The sequence below is a fragment of the Mytilus trossulus genome, chromosome 14, assembly GCF_036588685.1.
Source record: "Mytilus trossulus isolate FHL-02 chromosome 14, PNRI_Mtr1.1.1.hap1, whole genome shotgun sequence".
Classification (NCBI taxonomy): Eukaryota; Metazoa; Mollusca; class Bivalvia; order Mytilida; family Mytilidae; genus Mytilus; species Mytilus trossulus.
The window spans coordinates 55768064-55795887 of record NC_086386.1 but is presented as its reverse complement, the minus strand read 5'-3'; the positions used below and the strand labels follow the sequence as shown (position 1 = coordinate 55795887).

The following is a 27824-nucleotide window of genomic DNA, read 5'->3' as shown; positions in this document are numbered from 1 at the left end:
CCACGTCATGACAATAACCTCAACTATTACACACAAAAGTACACGATCGAAACACGTCATAGTAAGTAAAAGACTGAGCAACACGAACCGTAACAAAAAAAATGGGTTATCTTAGATGCCCCAGGAAGGAAAGCAGATTCTGCTCCACATGTGGCACCCGTCGTGTTGTTCATGTAAGTACAACGTCATATTTGTGAAACTGATTGTGTTATTACAAATGTAGTAAACCTTTATGATACATCTGCAAGGATAATAACAATTATAAACAATAACCGTATGATCATTTGATAAGCTATAAAATGTAGATAAAATTCTGTAGCATTTGTATAATAATATCCTCATCCAAATATCCTGTTCTTTTATCCATCTCACTCGTCTTCCTTATTTCTTCAAATATTGGTGAATAGAGAACTATCTCCAATCTATATTTTCTAACCCACTTTACTCTCTGCTCTCTTGCTTTGAATGTTTGCCAAGTTTTAAGTACGTAGTGCCATTAAACAAGTTTGCCTACAAACCCCGACTTTTCTCATATTTTGATTACGCAAAGCTTGAAAAGCAATTATTTGAAGATTTTATCAAATCCTTGTTAATTTTTCATTTTTCTTTTAAAATTTAAAGAAAAGGTTCCAATGTAGTCCGGTCAAACTAAGACTTAACATAAAAATAATTTCAACAGAAAATATTTAGGTCTAATCTATAGAAATATGCCCTTAATATACACAAAAAAGTCCAATAAAATCTAACTTTTCCTATGGAAATTAACATTGGAAGGGGAGATAATTCTGCAAAAATGAGTATTTTTGGTCAGCTTCTGGTTGATTTTCTTTATTTAAAGTATAATACTTTAATGAGGTTATAAGTATTTGACCAAATTATATATTCTTCTGCTCATACAATGTACAAAACATAAGTGTTATGTGTAGTTTTCTTTTTTATTGTGCGTTTTTCATAAAAGAAATTGCTAATTTGAGGCTTTGTGACCAAAATGATTTAAAAATTAGGCATTGTTTATATCTGTATAATTATATTTTTTCAGCATCGTTAATACTTATCTGAAGAATCTTTAAACCACAAAAAGAAGAATACATGCTTAATTATTTTTAGTAAATTTCTTTACCTTGACATGTTGAAAAATTCAAAAAAATGATCAACTAATGAATTACGAAATCTAGATTATAGCTTGAATGAACACACCTTTAGAGTGTTTTTTTTTATATACCCTAAATACCGCTAAAAAATCAAGAATCAATACATTCTGATGAATAGAAGTGGTAAAGTTATAATTTTATATCAATTTTTATTGATATTTCTGCTTTTTTTGCAAGAGTTATCTCCCTTTCCAATGAAAACCCTTAGAGGAATTTTAAATGGTGATTTATTTTCTACCTCAAGTCAGATTTTGTGGGACTTTTTTCTGTGTATATTTTGGGTATAATGCTAATAGAGATTAAAACTCAAAAATATTCTGTTGCATTTACTTTCTGGTTAGGGTAAAATTATGCTAGATTGACTGGACTAATGTTAATGTATGACAAATATAGAGATACTCATTCCCTGCCAAATTTTAAAAGCTTATATCTTTAAAACAAGCACACTGACCCTTCATAGTTTTCTGCTCTGTTGATTCTTTCATTTATACAATATAAATTTATAACAGTGTTTAATTAAGCTTGATATTTTTAAAACAGAGTAGCGAACATCATTAAAACATTACAAACAAGAAGGTGTCCACAGTACACGGATGCCCCACTCGCACTCTCATTTCATATGTTTAGTGGACCGTGAAATTGGAATAAACTCTCTTATTTGGCATTAGCATTAGAATGATGTTATCAATGGGAACATATACACTAAGTTTCAAGTTGATTGGACTTCTACTTTATCAAAAACTACCTAGACCAAAAACTTTAACCTGAAATTTGCATTTTCTATGTTCAGTAAACCGTAAAATTGGCGTCAAAACTCTAATTTGGCATCTTAATTTGAAAGATCATAGCATAGGGCACATGTATACTAAGTTTCAAGTTGATTGGACTTCAACTTCATCAAAAACTACCTTGACCAAAAACTTTAACCTGAAGCGGAACAGACGGACGGACGCACAGACGGACGAACGAACGGAGGCACAGACCAGAAAACATAATGCCCCTCTACTATCGTAGGTGGGGCATAAAAACCCAAAATAACATCAAAACCAAAAAACTGTTGTGGTTCTTTTTGTTTATGAAGAAGATATTATAGTCTATGGGAGGAATGCATTTCACTTGACGATTTGCAGTCCATTTTCCCATTTTTAATTTTTCTTTTTTCGTACTATGAAATAACAAAATAAGAAAATCACTATGATTGCAAGTATGAGCAATAATCCACTGATAGTTGCAGCAATGATATAATTGCTCTGTTCATTTGACACTGCAAGGTAAGCCCCTGAAATAGACGAGAAAAAAATATACTCCAAAATGTGGTATTTTATTTATTGTATACATAGACCATCATCTTACCTCCTATACATTTATAGGGATATGATTGGTTTAAGGACTACATGTAGTGATATGAAATGAACGATTGAAATAAAATTTATTAACTAATGTAAAGCTAAAAAAATTTTTTGTGGCATTTGTTTTCTGCATAGAAAAATGGAAGTAGGATCTTAATACCAAATAATGAAGACCTGATCATTTTGAAAGGACGCTAATCAAAATACCACATGTAATGATAGTCGGTAAGATAAATTCGTTACACGGTGTGCTAGTAACCTAATACGGTATATATGGGGGTCGGTAAATTCCCCATGGAAATTCTAGCTTCGCTCTCAACCCATATGGAATTTACTGACCCGCTATACATCATAATATGTCACTTACACACCATGTACATGATCATCGTAGTGTAAATGACTTGACATATCAAGAATACAGGGACGAGGCTTAGAAGCAGGGAATTGCGAGGCTCTCAACTATTATTGTCTTCATACTGCGATAAAAAAAATCAATTGTTGTTTATTGTGTTTTCGTTAACCGTTTGATTTAAATAATGTTGTTCCATCATTTGCGATTTCAAGAAATAAGTTTGAGTCGTTCAACGCGTCGTTGTTTACATAGAATATAAAAAAGAAGATGTGGTATGATTACCAAGGAGACAACTATCCACAAAAGACCAAACTGACACAAACATTAACAATTATAGGTCACCGTACAGCCTTCAACAATGAGGAAAGCCCATACCGCATATAGTAAGCTATTAAAGGCCCCGATAAGACAATGTAAAACAATTCAAACGAGAAAACTAACGGCCTTATTTATGTAAAAAAATGAACGAAAAACAAATATGTAACACAAAAACAAACCATTTTCGAACCATTTGCTATCTTGTACTTGAACTTGTAAACAACACATTAAAAATCCTGCCCGTTTAATAAAAAGTAGTATTTATTTTCATATCAATGCATATGTTCTCCCCCTGGATATCTATTTTATATTCCAATGGACGTTAAACAGTAGATCATCGTCAAATTGGAAGATACCAGGGAACCACATTACATAAGAAAACCATTGAGTCATGAAATGAAACATGTCGCACAGTCTTTACTATTTTTGACTTGAAAACACTTACTGCAAACTAGCTTTTTACCAGACCATTGACCATCGCTTCCACATACTCTAGTCGTATTTCCAGAGAAATAATCGTATCCGGAGTCACACTTATACACTACGGTTTCTGTAGGATTATTTCCATTCAATTGCCTTGTAACATGGTCACTTTCACCAGGATCTGGGCAGGTAATTGCTAAAAGTATAATCAATAAATTAATATTTGTATAAATTACAAAAGAGAGGAGGAAGATACCAATGTAAATCAAACTCCGAAACAGTGGTGACGTTGCTTAGCTAAACTATCATAAAGTCAACGTAGCTTAGCGTAGTAAAGAGGACGTAACCGCTATTTTGGAGTTTGCAATGTGAATGTGATCTTTGAAAAAGTCGATTGCAAACTGACAATGTCATGGCAAAAAACGTAAAACGATCAAAACACACCATAGAAAACTAAAGACTTAGCAATATGTTCCCTACAAACAAGTGTTGACAATATCGATATCTTTTAAACATTTCCATATAAGCAGGAGGTCTTACATGCCATAAAAACCAGGTCAAATGAACCATTTGTTTTTAAATGTCCTGTACAAAATCAGGAATAAGGCAGTTGTTATCAAATAGCCCATTTCTAAGTATAATAGAGTATATTGTTGCACTTCGATGTTTCTGTTGTTCTGTTGTTTTCTCGCAATGAATTTAGAACAGCGGTATACTATAGAACCTGTTATCTTTACTTGATATTGTTTTAGATTTAACAAAATTATTTGCAAGGGTTTAAAAAATCTGAGGCATGTTAGTAGAATTAAAGCAGAACTTAGAGAAACAAAACTAACTTATCACATGTAATATATATAATTTCCTGTCGATTTTAATTACAAAATTTACAAGGAAGAATTGATTTTTGTTTATAATTATTTACATTTTTATGATTAAGATTAACTATAGACATGATAAACTACAATGATAGATGCGATGATTATACATTCGTATATCTGACGCAAGTTTCTCGCAGCACACGTGAGACTCATCAGTACCGCTCGAATCAATTCAATATCTATCAAAGAAAATGGGCTCAAACAGTTCAACTGAAAAAGATGTAAGATGTAAGCATTTATATGCAATCGTACGCCATTCGACAATGAGAAAAAGCTGTACCGTATAGTCGGCTATAAAAGACATATTTCTCATTTGAATATCATATTATAGATTGTAAAGATATTGAGAAGTGTATTTACTCAATCGAAAATACTCCGAAACAAACTGCATATTAATAAATTATTCTTATTTTTGATAATTGATTCTGAAGATTTTTAAAATACGTTACCAAGCAATTATTCTTAAAATAACTAAAGCTTTTTTTGCAATTATAAATTAAGTTGCACGGATATCGTTATGCATTATATATATCATGTGGAGCAGGATATGCATACCCTTCCGGAGTACCTGAGATCACCCCTAGTTTTTTGGTCGAGTTCGTGTTGTTTATTCTTTAGTTTTCTATGTTGTGTCATGTGTACTTTTGTATGTCTGTTTGTTTTTTTCATTTTTAGCCATGGCGTTGTCAGTTTGTTTTTTTCATTTTTAGCCATGGCGTTGTCAGTTTGTTTAAGATTTATGAGTTTGACTGTCACTTTGGTATTTTTCGTCCCTCTCTTATATCACAAAGTCAGCAAGTCTACCGAATGGTATTTCATCTTCATGAATCCTTCATAACTTCAGAAACAAATTAAGACTCGTTTTATTCTTATTGCTGCAATGGTTCTATTTTGGCTGCTTTGTTTGGTCTACTTTGAGATCACTTAACCTAACTTTTATTAGGTCCGCTTTGGTTACGCAGAAGTAAACTTATAGAAATAAATACGCAATAATGAAACACAAGATCGGAAAACTAAACTCGTAATACTACTTATAACAATTTATGACATTTTGTTGTATGCAATAACAGCAGAAATTTTTCGAAATGTCAAGGGGGATATGTTGTTTAAAGAAGTTTAAAACCATCGTATAGTGTAAAGTCATCCCTTAAATCTATAAATTGAGTTATTTCAGGAAGTTTTGTTTTGTACTTCCCAGATAATACTTACTGCAAACTGGTTGGTTTCCACTCCAATTTTTATTTTCCATACATGTGCGAACCAAATTACCAGATGTTAGTTCATAGCCAGTGTTACATGTATATGTAACTGTGTCCTGATACTGATTACCAGTTGTAGATACAGTTGAAAAAGCCACTAGCCATGTGTTTTGACAGGTAACCTTTGCTACATAAGATAAAAAACAATTCCCCATTAAAAATTTGATCAAAATGAGAATGGAAATAGGGACAACATCGCGACGAAAGAGCAGAACACAGCGCAAGGTAACCAATGTGTTTTCAATACAGCGAGAATATCACACACCCATAGGCGGGATTGAGCTTTATCTTAAATAAAAAAGTGTGCACTTGTTCCGTAAGCATGACTGTCACACTTAACTCAAAAATGTATTAATGAACGAAAATTTAGATAAAAAAAATATTAAACGAATCTAAGAATGATGTATAAATAAAAGAATCCGAGCAAATATGTATAATTTTCGGAAAAAAGTATAACATAGGTGTTACCGCACTTGTATTCACTTGTATTCACGTTAGTAATAAAGAAAACACCATTACACATAATACGTACATTCTTGTACATGTATATAGACATAAAACGTGCATTTACTCGACAAATCAACAATATAAGAATGAGGCTTAGAAACGGAGATATGCGAGGCTGTTCCGAGCTATTTCACCGTTTCGGGCCGAATCCTTATATCGTTGATATGTCAAGTCAATGCACAATTATTGTCTTTATACTGCAATCTAATGGAAAAACTTTTTCAATTGTTGTTTAATGCGTTAAGGTTATTTATTTGATTTAAATATTGGGGGAAATCCCATTTAAAAAGGCTTCATATCATGCTCCCGGAGAAATATACAACACAAAGAAATGTACATTTACCTGTTGAAACTCGCACTCGATGGTGAACGAAATCGTTTGAGAATGGACTAAAATATCAACAATAAGCATAAAACATAATGTTTTATAGGTGGCAAACAAAATATTTTAACAAATGAAATATGTTTTTCCAATGATTGCAAAAACAAACGAGGTCGAGTCGTTCTACGCATCGTTGTATGCATTGGAAACAAGAACAGATTGAAGATGTCGTATGAATAATTAAATATTATTTCGGCAACTTCTATTTAGATAATCATGAGGAAAAGTGGACAGGAAAAGTGATATCGGGTCAGTGACTATATATGACATAGAAATATACAGTCAACGCATTTTGACTGCTTGAATAGAACGAGTGCAGTATAAATTAAGTTAATTTGAGGTGGTCAAATTTTCAATCGAGTTCAGTTGTAGCTAATTTGTGTTTGAATATTGAAAATGAGAATAATTGGAAAGATATGATTCGTTTATAATTGTCATCGACCATGGTTGTACCTGATGAACACATACAATTCAAACCACAGAACGTTATACATTACCTATTCAGAGCTTTAAATAATTAGCATTTATTGTTTAAGAGATATATTGCATACTCACTACAAACCGGAGGGTTTCCATCCCAAAGTTTGTTCTCCTTGCATTTCCGTACCAAATTACCGGAAGCTAGTTCATAACCGGTATAACATTTGTATGTTAGAGTATCAAGATACTTTGAACCCGTCTGTGTTTCTAATGAGGCAAATGAAGCTGCAGAAGGATTTTGACATGTAACTTTTGCTACAATGATAAGAATGTTATATTATAACAATTTGTCTTTTTTGATTGATTAATGAGTGATTTATGTCCAGTGGCAAGTTTTTTAACTCCCAGAAAAAACTAATCAACACAAACGGTGGATTTGCAAGAAAGAACTAACGTAATGGACCTGCAAGGGATCTATTGAAAAGGTTTGTTTTTGTGCAACGTGTATTGAACACAACTTACACGGTTGGTAAATTTTACGTCCCAATTTTTAGAACACGTTCATTTATACTTTTTGCATAGATAAACATACATCTATTTACAAAATGGATTTACTGCCGGCGAAAGAAAAGTGAAGGAAGAATCGTAATCAAGCCAACCCTTGTGTTCCATTATGTCTTTTGTTTATTTAATTATCCATTGACAAATAATTTATAAATCTTATCGCATAAACTTAAAAATATGTAGTGTCATTGCTGTTTTTTTTTCATATACAAATAAAAATATGTGGTTTTATTGCCAATGAGACAACTCAAGTCAAGAGACTAAAGAACACATAATTTAACAGCTATAGGTCCTTGTACGGACTTAAAAAATGAACAAAATATTTACCGATAATCAGCTATAAAAGGCACAGATATGACAAAATTAATGTAAAACAATTCAATTGAAAAAAAAAATATGTACAAAATAATGAATAAATAACAAAAAAATGTTACATAGCAACAAACGACAACCACTGGATAACAGGCTCCCCCTGACTTGGGACAAGCACATACAGTTTGAATGCGGCAGCTCTCTCTTTAAATACCTGGAAATGTGGTGTAACAGTACTACACAAAAAAAACTATGGAAGTCCATGCATTGTAACTTACTTAGTATTATTGTGGTGCAAATGTGTCAAATAGTAACATAAAACAAATTCATTTTTCTCCGTGTATAGATTGTGGACGCAGCTATCGTTTTTTTCAAACTTATTCCTATAACTTCGAAGACTTGTGACACAATCTATTAATTGGCGTATCTCATAATGTTCTGAATGAACATGTCACTGATGAGTCTTGTCTAGACGAAACACGCGTCTGGCGTGAATACAAAATTTAATCCTGGTATCTATGAAGATTTTATTTACAACCACTGGGTCGATCCCACTGCTTGTGGTGTTTTAATTGCCAGAGAGTATCACGAGCCTAGTAGTCAACACTTATGTGCTGACATGAATTTTTATTGATATGGTGATATATATATTAATTAATTGTTAACCAAACTTTTTGATATTTGAAATATTAAGGCTATTCTAACTCAATAATATATTAAATTAGCTGTATTTGGCAAACTTTTTGGAATGTTGGTCCTCAATTCTCTTCAACTTCGTTCTTTTTTGTATTTGACCGTCACTGATGAGTCTTTCGTAGACGAAACGAGCATCTGGCAGACATACAAAGTTTAATCCTGGTATCTATTATGAGTTTATTGACAATGATAACATTGAGTTCATAATAGGAAAAACAACGCAAAGCTGTCAACACTTCCTTCCTCGCTCTCATACAAATTGTTAATTTTCATTGTATTAATTCAAATCATTGTTTAGAATGAAATAAATAACAAAAAAGGGGAGATTCCATCTACGCTTTGTACTCATGGAAAAAAGAAAAAAATCAAATACCAAATAATTAACAGAACACTTCATATATATATACTATGTGTTCTTTCGCAGAAGAAACGATGTATAACTAAATGAGATATAATAATATAATTTTATAATTCCATCGTATTTAAAAGTTCCAATTCTTTTCGGCGTTCTATTCTTTTTTCCCGGACCAAATATACTAAATAATACCAACAACACTGCATACTAAATGTGGGTTAGCAGACGACCCTTTGATTCTAGGACCGGAGATGGTAGGTCACGTCAATAAATTTGTTGGTCAGGAAAATAAAAGTTATAAATATGCTAGCTCCCAACTAAAGTAAACTGGCTTCCAAATTCTATTATACGGTAAAATGATACATGTGTAATAAATAATCTTGCGTGTAGCAGTTGGAATTTTTTTTAAAGAAATAATCTGATTAACCAAATATACCAGGCCGGTCCCCTCAGAATGATTGCCTCCTTATACCCTCCTCAAAGATAGATGATCGATACCCGCTTTAACTGCAATATAAAATAATATATAGGAAAAAGACCGAGGAAAATGAGGGTGGGGTGTCTAACTAGTTTTTTTATATTATTGGTTACAAATATGTAAGGGGCAGTGTCCATTACAGTCCCTTGCAAGAAATTTTAGATTAATATGAAAATGTGGCGCGGGGGAGAGGGAGGGGGTTCTTTTGAAAATAATATATTTGATTTTGAATTCTAAGGGAAACAAATCTTATCTTGGATAATCTGTACCACAAAAAAATAGTTCTAAATGTAAAACAAAAATAGTTTGTCGCGCCGCATAATTTTTTTTCTCAACTAAAATGGTCGGTCCCTACTAGTTAGAATATTTATTTTTGAGCAAATATATATTCAATATCTTCTATATGCTTTTCTTTCAAACACATGCACCGTGGATAATCAATCGCGTGTCCCCATGATTAAATCATGCTATCATTCCATGTGACTATTAAAAGTGAAGAAGGTGACCACCACAGGTATACATTTAAACATACTGTTTCTTTTTGATCCGTACATAGGCACTTCCGGTATACAAGTTAAAGAAACATAGTCTTTTATATCCATCCTTATACTTGAAAGCTCGTATTATATCGTTGTTTTCTAATAAAGGGAACTTTGTGAGGTGTCAAGGGGTATTTTAGTCGATTATTCGATTTTGATAAACTTTACCCAATATGAAAATCACTGCTCCTAATACGTTCGTTCGTCATTATTCGTCGGTTCGTGATCTCACCGGTTACCTCTATTAGAGCTTACAAATTGACGAAAGGTACGAACGAACGTAAAGGGAGCACGTATTTCATTTCTACAATAACAGTTAATTTAAAAAGAGTATGTGTTTTATCCAGTAACACAGCATTCATTTCTAAATCAAATTTATTTAAAAAAAAAAAATGATAGCGCAAAATATAAACGATTTTAATATAATCAAACAGAGAAAAAAAGTGTCAAATACCCTTACGTCCGATACATTACTTACGTAAACAACGAGTACACACACTCCGCGGGAATGGTTTTAGCACGAGTTTCACGATTATCATTTCAATGACATTATTAAAGTACGTTAGTCTAAATTTAACGACAAGATTCACATTTATTCTTATTTGTTACAGTACACTTTCAGCAAAATGTCAAAGTGGAATATCGAAATTTGCTAAAACAATGATGCTACAATGTTTTTAAAAAGTAATGTTGAAAAAATCCAGATAAAAAGACTTTGTATATCAAGAAAATAAATCTACAATTTTGTACCATATTTATTGTGGATTTCATAATGACAGTACACATGTTTGGAAGATAGACGCAAAGTTGCCGGCCACTCATCGTCCAGTGGCTAATATTTCATGAATGATCATGCAGGACTCTAGTCAAAACCGCAATTATACGCTAAAATAACCGTTCCATTGCTCAGGTGTATCATAAAAATACATTTAGGGGGGGGGGGGGGTCAATGAATATTACTGAATATTATCAGAGGAGAGGCTATAATGCAAAAGTTCTGAAACGAGCCCCAGCATATGGCATAGAAGGAAAATCATCTTTTTTTCTTAATTTTCATTTTATTATTTTGAGCGTTGCAAATTTTGAATCAGGGAAGTATTTCAGTTTCTATTAGGGAAGAAGACACTGTCTTAGCTTTGACATTTTCTTAGGTTAAACACTGCAACATTGTAATATTAAAGAGTGGAGAGGGGCCGGTTTTTAGTCTTTTAGGGGCAATTTTTTCGTCTGACTACTCCATGTTTAGAATATATTGTAACATTATCTCCTTTTTATATCAATTTGTAAGAAAGCTCTATTACGAACACCATAGTTCACTACCTGTGCTTACATCCATTTCCCATTCACAGTTATCGATCCTTGTTTTCTCTCAATTGAAAGAGAGCAATGACCGATAACTCTTCATGTGAGATAGGTACTCACAGCAAAGAGGACTTTTATTCCACGTTTTATTCGCCCTAACCTTAATACTAGAGGTGCGTTCATAACCGGTATTACATGTGTATGGTATGGTATCAAGATACTTGGAACCCGTCTGTGAAGATATTGTAGCAAAGGCAACTGAGGAAGGACTTGCACACGTGACCTTTACTACAAGATTAAGACTAGTTATTTTTACAACAATACAAAATGGTATTGTGTTCTAGATAAACATATTATTATATATAGCGACATCTATACTTTAGTGCACTTTATCTATTAATAACTGTAATTGATTTCGTAAATCTAATTATTTACAGAGTTACTTTTATTCGTAACCGCTTATATGACGTGGAAATGCTTACTTATGATTACCATATGACAAGCTTCATAATATAATAATGACAAACTGAATTTTTATGTGACATTAGGTTGGCAAACAATATTGCAGCAATAAAAAGTAATAAATAAACACTTAAAGTATCAATAATACTCATGTTAACACCAAAGAAAATAACATTACACATAAGATTCATATATAGTATTTTACGGGTGGTCAGATACCTAAATCGACATGTGGCTCATTTAATGTTAACAAGTGATGAAAATGAGATCATTTTTTTTTCTGGAAAGATTTGAAGAGTTTTGAATTGTCATCGACAAAGAATGTATCTGATTATCACATATCACTCTTACCACCGAGTTCTATACAAACTACCTGTTCAGATCTTCAGAGAATTAGTATTGATTGTTTAAGATATATTGCATACTCACTACAAACCGGAGGACTTCCATCCCAAAGTTTATCCTCCTTGCATTTCCGAACTAAATTACCGGATGCAAGTTCATAACCGGTATTACATTTGTATATTCGAGTATCAAGATACTTTGAACCCGTCTGTGTTTCTAGTGAGGCAAATGAAGCTGCAGAAGGATTTTGACATGTAACTTTTGCTACAATGATAAGAATGTTATATTATAACAATTTTTTTTGATTGATTAATAAGTGATTTATGTCCAGCGGCAAGTATTTTAACTCCCGGAAAAAACCTAATCAACACAAAAGGTGGATTGGCAAGAAAGAACGAACGTAATGAAGGGCATGGAATTTCGACTGCCACTCGAAGGTGATGGCATTCTTAATAGCAAAAGACATTATACCTTGCAACAGGCTGACTACGGACCTGCAAGGGATCTATTGCAAAGGTTTGTTTTTGTGCAACATGTATTAAACACTACTTACATGGTTGGTGAATTTTACCTCCCAATTCTTAGAACACGTGCATTTATACTTTTTGAATAGATAAACATACATCTATTTACAAAATGGATTTACTGCCAGCAAAAGAAAAGTGAAGGAAGAATCGTAATTCTGTATCCCAGCCAACCCTTGTGTTCCATTATGTCTTTTGTTTATTTAATAATCCATTGACAATACATTATAAATCTTACCGCATAAACTTAAAAATGTATAGTGTCATTGCAGTTTTGTTTTCAAAAATAAAGATAATTGGTTTTATTGCCAATGAGACAACTCAAGTAAAGAGACTAAAGGACAAAGAAATTAACAGCTATAGGTCCCCGTACGGACTTCAAAAATGAACAAAACGTTTACCGATAATCAGCTATAAAAGGCAGAGATATGACAAATGTAAAACAATTCAAATGAGAAAAAAATAAATTATGTACAAAATAATGAATAAAAAACAAAAAAATATTACAAAGAAGTAAACGACAACCACTGAATAATAGGCCCCTCCTGAATTGGGACAAGCACTTACAGTTTGAAGACGGCAGCCCTCTCTTTAAATAGTCTGGCGTGAATACACAATTTAATCCTGGTATCTATGAAGATTTTATTTACAACCACTGGGTCGATGCCACTGCTTGTGGAGTTTTAATTGCCAGAGGGTACCACCTGCTTAATAGTCAACACTTATGTCCTTACATGAATTATCATTGATATGGTTATATATATGAATACTCAGAATGATGGCATGTTTGATAGCAAAATATATTTTGCCTTGCAACAGGCTTACTACATTTGAAAATGTCTGTACCAAGTCAGGAATATGACAGTTCTTGTCCATTCGTTTTTGATGCGTTTTGTTATTTGATTTTGCCATTTGATTATGGACTTTCCTAATTGATTTTCCTCTGAGTTCAGTATTTTTGTGATTTTACTTTTTACTACAGAACTGCAAGAGATATATTACAAAGGTTTGTTTTCGTGGACAGTGAATAAGACACAATTTACCCTGTTGGCGAATTTTATGTCGTGATTCTAATCTATTAATCATGTTTTTCTGTGTCTAATATGTCCTCCTATTTATTTGTATTGTAGTCCTGTAATATTATGTTGTCATTTCAATATTATATTTAACTTTGCCATTAAAGTGCGAGGTTTGGCATGCCATAAAACCAGGTTTAACCCACCACTTTTATTCCCCTTTAAAAGTGTCCTGTACCAAGTCAGGAAGATGGTCATTGTTATATTATTGATCGTTTCTCTGTGTGTTGCATTTTAACGTTGAGTCGTTTGTGTTTTCTCTTATTTTTGAGATATTGAGATAAGACGTGGCACGGTACTTGTCTATCCCAAATTCATGTATTTGGTTTTCATGTTATATTTGTTATTTTCGTGGTGTTTTGTCTGATGATTGGTCAGTTTCTGTGTGTGTTGCGTTTCGGTGTTGTGTCGTTGTTCTCCTCTTATATTTAATGCTTTTTGCTCGGTTTTGGTTTGTTACCCCGATTTTGTTTTTTTGTCCATGGATTTATGAGTTTTGAACAGCGGTATACTACTGTTGCCTTTATTTAGAAGACGTGTATTTATATCATTTGCATAAGGAAACGGACATCTATTTACGAAATGGATTCTCTGCCAGCAAAAAAGAAGTCGGGGAAGAAACGTAACTATTTAGCTGCCCAGCCAACCCTTCTGTTCCATTATGTCTTTTGTTTATGTAATACCTTGATAATAAATAATACATCGTATCGCGTTAACTTATAGTGTCATTGCAATTTTTGTTTCCATATGCAAATAAAAATGTGTGTTATTATTGCCATTGAGACACCTCAAGTCATGGGACTAAAAGACACAAAAAATTACAACTATAGTTCCCTCCTTGTACGGCCTTTAGCAATGAACAAACCCCATACCGATAATCAGATATGAAAGGCCCCATAATGACAAATGTAAAACAATTTAAATAAAAAACCCAACCTTACTAATGTACAAAAAAATAAACAAAAAACTAATATGTTACATAGCAACAAACGACAACCACTGGTTACACGCTCCTCCTGATTTTCATAACCTAGGAAAGTGATGTAACAGTACATCATAAGGACAAACTATAAAAGTCCGTACATTGCAACTTACTAAGTAATTGTGGTGCAAATATGTCAATTAATAACATGAGACATTGGACAACATCTATTGATTGGTATATCTCAGACATATTCTGAATGAACCTGTGACAAGAATAACATTAGGTAGATAATGTGAAAAAAATTGCAATGCTGTTAACACTCACTTTCTTGCTTTAATAAAACTTAATAACTTTTGTTTTTCCTCGCAACTATATGAATTTGACAAAATAAACCTTTTTTAAATGTTCTTTAGGGACAAACAAAAATGTTGCACTGTATCTGTTTGGCACGTCTAGATACATTGAATAAAAAGTTGAGATGGTATAAATATTTTAAGTTTTTTCTTGTCATATAAAACCCCACGGTGTGCTTCACGACATGACAAGCCTTACAATGTGCATTATCTGAAATATGATAACTACTAACAACTTATTATACCGTCTCAAAATATTATATTCAGTAAAAATTTGCAAGAAATTGTATTCCATTTTACCGATCAGATCATAGTGTGATATTCTTTTCATGCCCAACAAACTAGAAACACAAACTTTGTTTCCGTATGTGAAAAACACAAGTCTCTTAGTAATTTTCTTTTTTATCATTTCAACCTTATAAAAGACGGGTGCTTTTTTTTCTCTCGTTTCATGATATTTTTTTTGCGGGGGAATTGCAAATGATTATTCGACAATTTGAAAGGAATGTATTTCGAATAATCGTTTGCTCTCTCTTTCCCCTGTTAATATGATTAACAAAAATAAGAATCATATTAAATATTATGTAATATTATCTCATATAAACTAACAGAACTTCACATCCTTTGTGTCGGAAGTTAAGTTGTGCGTTAAAGATGTTTTCTTTGAATTTCAATCGAATAAATGGACGAGTTATTTTTTTCTGATTAAAAACCTTTAAAAAAATTTACGATATTGAAAATTGTACAAAATAACAAAAAAATAACAAAAACATAAGGCACCAACTATTATCATATGATTTAAAAAAAAAAAATGTTACGTAGTTTGCCTTTTAATTGGGATTAATAATGATATTACACATATTTTTATTCTATTCATTATTAGGCACATTTCATTCAAACTTGATATCTTACGGGTTGTATCTTCAAACGAATAACTGACCTGAAATATCTTCATATAGATATATATATATAATAAGGATATACATATATGTGATAGGAACGACATTCACGACATTTCGTTACAACTTCCTATTACGAACACGATAGTTCACTACATGTGCTTACATCCATTTACCATGCACAGTTATCGATCCTTGTTTTTTCTCTCAAATGAAAGAGAGCAATGACAGATAACTCTTCATGTGAGATAGGTACTCACAGCAAACAGGACTTTCAGTTCAAGTTTTATCTGCTCTACAGGTCCGAACCATAATACCAGAGGTGCGTTCATAGCCAGTATTACATGTGTATCGTACAGTATCAAGATTACTTGGAACCCGTCTGTTAAGATATTGTAGCAAAGGCAACTTAGGAAGGACTTGCACATATGACCTTTACTTCAAGATTAAGACTAGTTATTTTTACAACAATACAAAATGGTATTGTGTTCTAGATTAACATATTATTATGTATAGCGACATCTATACTTTAGTGCACTATATCTATTGATAACTGTAATTGATTTCGGAATTCTAATTATCTACAGAGTTAGTTTTATCTGTCACTTCTTATATGACGTGGAAATGCTTACTTATGATTACCAAAGGACGATCTCCATAATATACAAAAGACAAAATAAATTGTTATATGACATTAAGTTTGCAAACAATATATATTGCAACACTTAAAATTAAACTTAAACTTAAACTTATCACCGAGTTCTATACAAACTACCTGTTCAGATCTTCGGAGAATCAGTATTGATTGTTTAAGATATATTGCATACTCACTACAAACCGGAGGGTTTCCATCCCATTGTTTATCCTCCTTGCATTTCCGAACTAAATTACCGGATGCCAGTTCATAACCGGTATTACATTTGTATATTCGAGTATCAAGATACTTTGAACCCGTCTGTGTTTCTAGTGAGGCAAATGAAGCTGCAGAAGGATTTTGGCATGTAACTTTTGCTACAATGATAAGAATGTTATATTTTAACAATTTGACTTTGTTTGATTGATTAATGAGTGATTTACGTCCAGTGGCAAATATTTCAAATTGAAAAAAAAAATTAACAATCAACACAAAAGGTGGATTTGAAAGATAGAACGAACGTAATGAAGGGCGTGAAATTTCGACTGCCACTCGAGAATGATGGCATGTTTGATAGCAAAATATATTTTGCCTTGCAACAGGCTTACTACAGAACTGCAAGAGATATATTTTAAAGGTTTGTTTTCGTGGACAGTAAATAAGACACAATTTACCCTGTTGGCGAATTTTATGTCGCAATTCTTAGAAGACGTGTATTTATACCATTTGCATAAGGAAACGGACATCTATTTACGAAATGGATTTTCTGCCAGCAAAAAAGAAGTCAGGGGAGAAACGTAATTATTTAGCCGCCTAGCCAACCCTTCTGTTCCATTATGTCTTTTGTTTATGTAATCCCTTGATAATAAATAATAAATCGTATCGCGTTAACTTATAGTGTTATTGCAATTTTTGTTTCCATATAAAAATAAAAATGTGTGGTATTATTGCCTTAAAACTCTTAAGAATTTACAACAAGGAAAGTTGTAAAAAAAAAACCCAAAAATAAAGGCAACAACTATATTCATGTGATTTAATTTTTTTAACAAATTGTTACGTAGTTTGCATTTTGATTGGGATAAATAAATTTATCATATACTTAGACTAAATAACATATGATTTTTACCGTATGATAATAGCATAAAATTAAAGTATTTTCCATATTTTTCGAATTGGTGCTTAGCGAGCTGATATGAAAAGTTTATCATATGCTTCAATTGTTATCACATGCCTTTCCGTAACGTTATCACATTGCATTCCGGTGATACTCGGCAAATTCCGGAAAATACACCTCAATGCTACGTTTTCAGTGAAAAACATAACAAAGTAGTGTACAAAACAATTATTTGAACACTGGAAAGTATACTGTGTAAAGTAATTAAATTAGATTAAAACAAAAATTAAAAATATATTAAATAAATGCATTTTTTAAGTTTTTCTGAAACATAATGTAGAAAGCTACTTAAAAAAAGTTGACTTTTCCAAACAATGTTCATTATATATATAATTTGTTAAATTATTTTTTGTCGATTCGTCCATATAAAATGTTTTTTTTATCTCTCTGTTGAGACATATGATAGAAAGATTTCATATTGAATGTATCAAGTTTTGAGTCCGACGTCCGTGAACATTTTACTATTTCAACTTCTTTTCGGGAACCACGTAAAAGTATCAACATACGAATCTGTTATTTTTCTCTACTGTTGAAGCATATGATAAAAAGATCATAACTTGTCATTATTCATATCACATGTATTATCAGCCCTCGGTCAATATCAGCCCTCGAGCCATGCGGCTCTTTGGCTGATATTGAACCTAGGGCTGATACTACATGCGATATGAAAAATGCCATGTAATAATCTGATAATATATTACACATGTTATTATTCTATTCATTATTTAGCACATTTCATTGAAACTTGATATCGTCCGAGTTGTTTCTTCAAACGAATAAACTGTCCTGAAATATCTTCATATATATATATTAATAGTGTGATTCAATAGGGATATACATATATATATATATATGACGGCTGCAGTGCAGGCGATTTGGTGTCACGATATCACAGTAGCATGGGTTCGAATCCCGGCGAGGGAAGAACCAAAAATTTGCGAAAGCAAATTTACAGATCTAACATTGTTGGGTTGATGTTTAGACGAGTTGTATATACATTATGTGCACAACCATGTATCACCATCATTGATGGCGATCCGATGGATACATCTGTTGTAGGGTTGTCACTGACTCAGACGTACTTATGAATATAATTATTTTCTGTGACTGTATCTTACATTAATTTGTAGGATCCTTTACTATAGATAATTTAGCTGATCTGTAACAATAACATCTTCATGCCTTATATATCATGTACTGTAGTACGCCGCTAGATTAAAACTGACGTGGAAAGGTTACATATGGCCACCGATAGCTCTTTTTTTGAGAGCCCAGGTGGTCGTGTGGTCTAGCGGGACGGCTGCAGTGCAGGCGATTCGGTGTCACGATATCACAGTAGCATGGGTTCGAATCCCGACGAGGGAAGAACCAAAAATTTGCGAAAGCAAATTTACAGATCTAACATTGTTGGGTTGATGTTTAGACGAGTTGTGTACACAACCATGTATCAACATCATTGATTGCGATCCGATGGATACATCTGTTGTAGGGTTGTCACTGACTCAGACGTACTTATGAATATAATTATTTTCTGTGACTGTATCTTACATTAATTTGTAGGATCCTTTACTATAGATAATTTAGCTGATCTGTAACAATAACATCTTCATGCCTTATATATCATGTACTGTAGTACGCCGCTAGATTAAAACTGACGTGGAAAGGTAACATATGGCCACCGAAAGCTCTTTATTGAGAGCCCAGGTGGTCGTGTGGTCTAGCGGGACGGCTGCAGTGCAGGCGATTTGGTGTCACGATATCACAGTAGCATGGGTTCGAATCCCGGCGAGGGAAGAACCAAAAATTTGCGAAAGCAAATTTACAGATCTAACATTGTTGGGTTGATGGTTAGACGAGTTGTATATATATATATATATATATATATATGATAATATATATGATAGGGACGTCATTTATGTCACTTCGTAACATCTTCCTATTACGAACTCTATAGTTCACTACATTTGCCTATATCCACTTCCTATGCACAGTTATCGATCCTTGTTTTTCTCTCAATTGTAAGAGAGCAATGAACGATAACTGTTTATGGGAGATATGTACTTAGAGCAAACAGGACTTGCATTCCAAGTTTTATCCGCCTTACAGGTCCGAACCATTATACCAGAGGTGCGTTCATAACCGGTATTACATGCGTATCGTATGGTATCTTGATAATTGGAACCCGTCTGTAAAGATATTTTCGCAAAGGCAACTGAGGAAGGACTGGCACATGTGACCTTTACAACAAGATTAAGACTAGTTATTTTTACAACAATACAAAATGGCAATGTGTTCTAGATTAACATATCTTTATGTATAGAGATATCTATACTTTAGTGCACTTTATCTATTGACAACTCTAATTGATATCGGAATTCTATGTACTAACAGTTATTCCTTAATACGAACAACAGGGTTAGTTTTATTCGTAACTGCTTATGTGACGGGGAAATGCTTACTTGATTACCATAGCACGATCTCCATAATATACAAGAGACCAAATAAATTATTATGTTACATTAAGTTTGCAAACAATATTACAACAGTACAAATTAAGGGGGCTCCTGGGTATAAATTATTTTTTTTCCCTAATATAGGATTTGGCTATATTTTTTCAAAAATGAACTTTATCATATACTTAAAAGAAAAATGAAATAAAAAAATGGAGTCAACGTTTATTTAAGCTAAAATATGCCTCTGGAAGATGCATACATTTTTGTTAATTTTTTTTTTTGTTGAACTAATAGGAGAAAAAGAGGAAATATCGAAATAAAAAAATAACCTAATATAAGAAATCGCTTAAATTTTACAATTATTTAGTTTATGTACAGCTCATTTGAAAACAATATTGTTGAACCAATAGGAGAAAAAGAGGAAATATCGAAATAAAAAAATAACCTAATATAAGAAATCGCTTAAATTTTACAATTATTTAGTTTATGAACAGCTCATTTGAAAACAATAATAAAAAATATAGGTAACCGATGAGTTGAAAAGAAATTTCAAATTTAAGGCCAAAAAATGGCATTTTTGCACCAAAGGGAGATAATTTGGAGCTTTTTCAATTTTTAAAGTCATCTGGGGCCAAACCAAATCAATTTTTTGTGTTGTTTTTTGAACCATATCATAAAGCAACAACTAGTAGTGTAATAAATAAAATTTGTAATGAAAAAATTAAGGTTTAATTTTTTGCTAAAATTTTTGTACCCACGAGCCACCTTAATATCTAAATACTTGAAAGGTTTGTAATTATCCATCATGATACTTAAGTTTCGTTTCAAAGAATAAGAACGAACCTTAATTTAATTTAGCACTTGAAAGGATTTGAAAAAAATAGGAAGTCGAGTGAAGTCTTGTCAACAAACAATAATTATAAACGTTCGGTCGTACGTGAGCGTACATGTTTTATGTATTTCTTCAGCTGTTGGTTTTTAATACGGTATTGAACGGTACAATTGTTTTTTCTTGTGGTAACCTTCTCAACTGTAGGATGCATTGCAATGTATTCTCTGCATAGTGGGATATACGCTTATTCAGTACGTTACAATTATACAAAAAAAAAACACAAAAAAACCCACTGAATATATTAAATCAAACTAAAAAAAGAAGAAACAAATCTTATTTTAGAAAGTTGATCCACAATTAAGTATTAAAAAGAAAAAAATCACAAAAATACTGAACTTAGAGGAAAATCAATTCGGAAAGTCCATAATCATATGGTTAAATCAAAAAACAAAACGTATCAAAAACGAATGAACAATATAACTAGAAAAATGAATATGTTGTAATACGTTAAATATCAATATCGTTTATCACCAAACGGCTTCAATCTCGTGTATAAGAGAACTTACTGCAAACAGGAGGAATTCCATCCCAGAGTTTACCCTCTTTACACGTCCGTACTAAATTCCCAGATGATAGTTCATAGCCAGTGTTGCACTTGTATGTTATCGTGTCCAGATAATTTGAACCAGTTTGTACCAATTTTGTGGCAGAGACAGGCGTAGAAGGATTGGGGCATGTTACTGGAGCTATAATGATAATAAGACTGATCAGATACATTTATTCTAGCTATAAAGATTAATATGATAAAAGTAGACGTTACTGCATTCCAAGCATATTTTCATTTTTCCATACTTTGTTGAAAAATTTGCTTCAAATTCTTGATAAACTCCCTGGAACAGCTAGGTCAAGAAATTATGAGATAAAAAATTTAAACGATATGTACATTGTATTTAACATACTTAAAAAAACAAAACAACACTGTACGGTAACAACACCTTCACACTAAAATAGTAGTAATATTTAAAGGATTTGTGTTTTTGTATCTTCTCCATATACACAATCACAATGCGATACAGTATATATACATAACGACAGTATCATTCAAAGTTCCACGTATAATTACAGAAAAGCTCCGACAATCAAATAGTCGGGCCCTTGTCTTTTTGACAAACTTCCCATTTCCATTCTCAAACTACTTTTCACGTGTTTAAGATTATATAAAAAAAAAAACAATTATATGATCCGTAATTGACATTCAATTTGATGCTTCTATTACAAATATTTAGCAGCTCTTGTGGCCCAGATGAGTACACTTGAAAGAATTTTTTTCTTATATGCATGTACATGCAAGTGTATTGTAATCGTCAAAATGATTCTCATGATCGATTAAAAACCTTTGTGTGTTAAACGTAATCATTTGTTTGAGGAATCGACAACGACACCAGTCAGTGTTTAACAGACTGTAATGACTATTCTTGCAATATCAATGCGACGACTTTGAATATGCTTTAAACATGTGTAAAACCTGTAAAACGACACAGACTAATTACTAGGTTCATTTGATTTTTATTTATGCATTTGACACTCACAACAGATAATAGGAGATCCGTCCCATTCACCATCATCTTTACAAGTAAGAACTTCATCTCCGGAGTTTTTGTTATAACCAACAGAACAGGACAACGTTATGGTATCATCTTGTTCGTTACCGCTTGTTACATTCGTTGTATGAGGCACTGTGTTCGGGTAGTCACATGTCACCGCTAATATTGAAAATGCAAGTTATATTGCTGAACATGATATGTGATTAATATACAATATAACAAGATGCTCTCAAGAGCCTGAATCGTTCACCTGTAATCTTTTGCTTAAATCTTAATTTGATCATTTATGAGTGGATTAAAAATGCCATTTAAATGTTCTTGTATCTGTCATATTTTCTTCTAAAGCCACCCCAAAAATTACATTGTTCCCCTATTTCAACAATAGTAGCTATTTTTCTTGAAGTTTCAAAGAGGAAGATTTTTCAAAGTAAGTAAACTTGATCCCGTTAATATGTTTACACGCCAAGTTTACTTTCTAATAAATATATATTTAAACTCTTTCGAAAGACAATGTTCAGATCCGTGTTAACTTTGCTTTTCATAAATTGTTGGTTTTAAAATAATATAAAAAACCGGGTGATATATATAGACGAAACCGGGTGATTGTGTAGAAACAACAATGACGAAACCGGTGTATTTTAATTTGACATGACCCATTTCTTTCGTTCCATACACAGAAATGCAAGTATTGAGATGCTCATAATGACTAGTTTTGCAATCTCCGTGTCAATATCTATCTTCCCGTACCTTTCTTTCCGTACAATGTGAACAATTTAACAAGAAATTAAACAATTTCGAGGCAAGGTTCACTCAATTCGTCATTTTGACATGCATTTTTACTTATTTCTCCGTTAATATAGAACGGTTGTAGAAAATATTGCATATCACAATAGAAAATAGTTGTATATGTATATAGATCCCTCTATATCATAAAAAAAGTAAGAAAATAAGGAGAAACCTAGCTTTCTTCTGTCTATTAATGTTCCGTCATTGTGCCGGATGTTAGATATCATCGAGTCCGAACAAATTTTGCCGGTGTGGTTTAGACTCTGTGGTTATCAAAACAACACATATTATAGAAACTGCTAGAAAATTAGCAATATTCCAATATCTGAAAACAAATGTATAAGATATTTTGAGAGTATGTTATTCTGAATTTAAAGGAAGAATGTCTAAAACCGAAGGTAATTTGATGAAAAAAATAACAAGTGCTGTAATATGATTCGGTTCCTCTGTTTTATCAGTTTTCGTCAATTAAGGTGGTACCCAACACTTTCACTAAAATTAATTTGGCTCGTTTAATTTTCATAAAATTTTGTCGAAGTATTTACATTGACACTTTAACAAAAATATAAAAATTAATTTTTTTTTTAACCAACCGTTTTGTCAGAAAAATTACACTGGTTATATAGCAATTTGACAAACACCAATTTTGATCATTGAGAAGCTTAATATTCCTTTTACAACACAACGTAATTAAAACGTTAAGAAGTCTTTACAGAGTTATCTCCCTGTAGTGTTAGGTACCACCTTAATATTGTTTTTAACTTAAAATGGTGATATCGACTCTTGATTTAATTAAAGTTATTGCTAATATTTCCCAAAAGAATAATCAGCCTTACCAGTTGTGCAATTATCGTCCTCCCATCCAGGAGCACATGTGCAGTTAAAGCTGTCGGTCAAATCAACACACGTGCCGTTGTTCTGACACGGGTTTGGTTCGCACCTGTCATCTAACAATATACAACAAATTAAGAGTAAACTCATAACTTCATTTTGACAATGTCTGTTATAAAGTTGTTAGATGTTTATACGTTTAAACAATTGATTTTTGGTGGCGGCATGGTCATAATTATTATCCTCTACGACATACAAAATAGCTGATCCGAACGATCATTGACAATGTAGATAATTGTTGTTAAGCCTGATTGTATAGATACATAAACTTTTCAATATTCTTATATTGGCTAGACATTGCCTAAAAAATTAAACATACTTACTAAGACATTGCTCTTTGAGAACAACTAAAGTCGAAGCTCGTTCAATCAAAGAATTGAGACATGACTGGATACTATAATATAATATGAGTTCAGACACGCCACTTTACACTGTCATTGGGGCAATGCTCTACAATATTTGTACTTGGTACATATGATGATTAAATAGATGTCTACGAAAAAACCATGCAAAATCAAAAAAAAATTATGAAAGGGGTTGTGGAGTTTTCAGCTGATTTTGGGTTCTTAGTAAAGTATTAAGTACATCTAATAGTTCTATGTATAAAAATTGACAATTTATCTCAAAATATGTGAATACAGGGCAATTCTATTAAAGTACCAAATTTGCTGAAAAATGTTGTTGAAAATGGACATTTTTTATTTTTTTTTATTGAATAGTTCAAAGTATTATATGACAAAAAAAACAGTTTTACCTTAAAATTCAGACTTTCTACTAAAATAAACTGTAATTTTGATCTTATTTCAACCTTCATTTTTGTTTTTATTTTTATTGACATAAATGTGTTTTTCTAGAATTTGAATCCAGCCTGTACTGAAAATGTCCATAAAACCTCAAAAGTCACTCAAATTGAAACAATATTTTGGTAAACGTTATGGTTCACTACAAACTACTATTCCTTAACGGGATTTTCGTTGCAAATTGATATAAGCTTATTTAAATAAATGATGAAAAACTGAAAAAATATACCTAAAATTATCTCCCTTTGTAAAACTCTTCACAATAAAAGGTAGATTTATTGTCAATAACAGAAGGAGGGAAATCAACAAATGTGCAAAAGGATAGAAAATAATGGTATTTTTGATGAATATGGTGTAGGCAAAAACTTATTTTCATTGAAAGAGTAACAAAAACATAGTAAACCATGTGGCCAAGACATTCCAACTGCCATTGGGATAAGTCTGATCCTGATCAGATAGTTTAGACATGACTCATGAGGCTAGACTAACTATCATGTCTAGGTTTCAGACTCACATAACATAATTTTAAATGCATATGCTGCAAACATGGACAGGAGTTGGATTGCAGTGGACAAGAAGACAAAATGAGTTGATGGCATCCTTTCATGACCCTTGCAAATCTAGCAACGGAAATTCGTAGGCAAAACTTTCAGTTTCATTTGGTTCTGGTAAGTTTGTTATTTATTTCTTTTGGTTAGAAATAGCAATTTGACACCATAAAAAGACCTACTTTAGACACATCACATCAACTCATAAATATAGGAAGAAGAGCATTGACCATTTGTCTTTGGGAGAAAAAAAAGGGGGGGGGTATTTACATAATTTTCTGGAAGCAAACACTGATTTAATTTTCATTGACATACATTTATAATGATTTAGAATTCTTCTGAAATTTATAATAATCATGATAAAAGATATATTCGATTACAAAGTTCGCCCTGAGTTTGTTTTCCAAATTGTCGATAAGAGTCCGTTGACTCAGGTTTTTTTCTCCTAATTCAAAATTAATGGTTGCTTCAAATCCCTGTTTTTAAATTTAACCCATTGAAATAGTAAACATTCAGTAGATGATATAGGAAGATGTGGTATGAGTGCCTACATGTATTCATCCAAATAACAATTTATGAAAGTAAACCATAATAGGTAAATGTACGGCCTTCAATACAGAGCCTTGCCTCACACGGAACAACAAGCTATAAAAATGATAAAGGACCCCAAAATTACTAGTGTAAAACCCTTTGAACAGGAAAACCAATGGTCTAAAAAGGAATAACAAGAAACACGTACAAATTAATGTACATACACATAACGAAAACTACTGTACATTTAGGCCAACTAAAAGTATGTGTGTTAACCGCACTACCCTTACCTACCATTATTTTTATCCCTTACCTAAAGATTTTTGTAAGGTTTTGATAAAACACTGTTCAAGTCACAATATAGCTCCCGAAGAGTTGTGAATTTCCTGTCTTTATTCATTCCTTTACCGATACTACATTGTACAATGCAACTAGATTGATTCAATATATGGTTCTCAAACTCAAAAACATGTTTTACAGACTATGAGCTTGTTTTTTTTCTCTCTAAATATTTGTTACTGTGAATCTTTTTCTTTATATTTCTGAAGTGAAGGTCATGTATCACAGTTATAAACATGGGAAAAGAACTTGTACATGTATTTACTTCTATCAGTTAATAAAATAGAATCAGAATAGAATATGCTTACAAACTAATCCAAATTAAAGGGCACAGAACGGGCAACATGAGATTATAACATTACAGATTACTCAGATAAAACAAATTCAAAATGACAATACTGAAGAAATGAATTACTTGATGGTGTGATTGATATCGTAGCATTTATGACATTTACACAGACTAATTATCATATCTACAAAACTTCTTTTTTCAATGATCCAATGGATTATTTTATAAAGTCAACTCAATTTACAATGTACATATACATGTAGATGTAACTCACTGTACTGATCATGCAAATGCACAAATATACAATATTTTATTTCTTATCAACAGGTTAATGTTGAAGATGGAAAAGCACAAAAAAAATATAAAAATGAAAGCAGATACATGTATGATAGGAGATCATCTAGGTAAATATATGATATAATTGATAAAAAAATGAATCAAACAAGTCATAACAAGAGACTACTAAATAGACAGCAAATATGACCTGTGTTGTGGCATTATTTGTGAAATATAATCATAGAAATTGGAAATTGACCAGTTACATTTATTATTGTAAAAACATGATAAATGTTCAGAAATTAGATTAACTCTTCAATTTTAAAAGTTGAATCTGGTAAACAAAAAGTAAAAATAACACACAGAACACTCAAATTCTTATTTTATGATCAATTAAGGCATGTAAGGGCCATATCAGTACAATTTACACAACAAAATTTTCCATTACTCATCATATTGAAATTGTTTTCTTTATTAGAATTAAACCTAGAAAAAAATACATATGCTCTTGTCAGCTTGACAGATCCTCATTTATAGTATACATGCATACATTTGTATATTGTAAACCTGAAGACTACATTTGTATTTTTCATTTTTGAAAAAGCACTTTAAGCATTATTACAGCTATTTTCCTACTGCATGTAGAGTAAAACTTTGGAAGGTTTGCTTGCTCCGTTGTATATATATTAATTCAAGCTTTGTAATTAATGTTGATATCTTCTTGTAGAGTACTTTTAAATTTGATTAAACGATATGCCAATTGTAATTGTACAATATACAAACAAACCATGCAAGCTA

General features: G+C 32.1%; 1 protein-coding gene across 1 annotated transcript in view; it reads right to left on the bottom strand.

Moving 5' to 3' along the window:
• Positions 1-210: 210 nt before the first annotated feature.
• The window catches only part of LOC134695819 (CUB and sushi domain-containing protein 3-like), a 49479-nt gene continuing 21865 nt past the window's right edge, over positions 211-27824 (bottom strand). Inside the window, exons 6-14 of the mRNA XM_063557246.1 lie at positions 24189-24299; positions 22552-22725; positions 21529-21708; positions 16701-16880; positions 12177-12356; positions 7175-7354; positions 5681-5857; positions 3616-3789; positions 211-2430 (exon numbers count right to left, since the gene is read on the bottom strand). Of these exons, the coding sequence (XP_063413316.1) occupies positions 2297-2430; positions 3616-3789; positions 5681-5857; positions 7175-7354; positions 12177-12356; positions 16701-16880; positions 21529-21708; positions 22552-22725; positions 24189-24299 (1490 nt within the window). The 3' untranslated portion in view covers positions 211-2296. The remainder of the gene's footprint in view (positions 2431-3615; positions 3790-5680; positions 5858-7174; positions 7355-12176; positions 12357-16700; positions 16881-21528; positions 21709-22551; positions 22726-24188; positions 24300-27824) is intronic.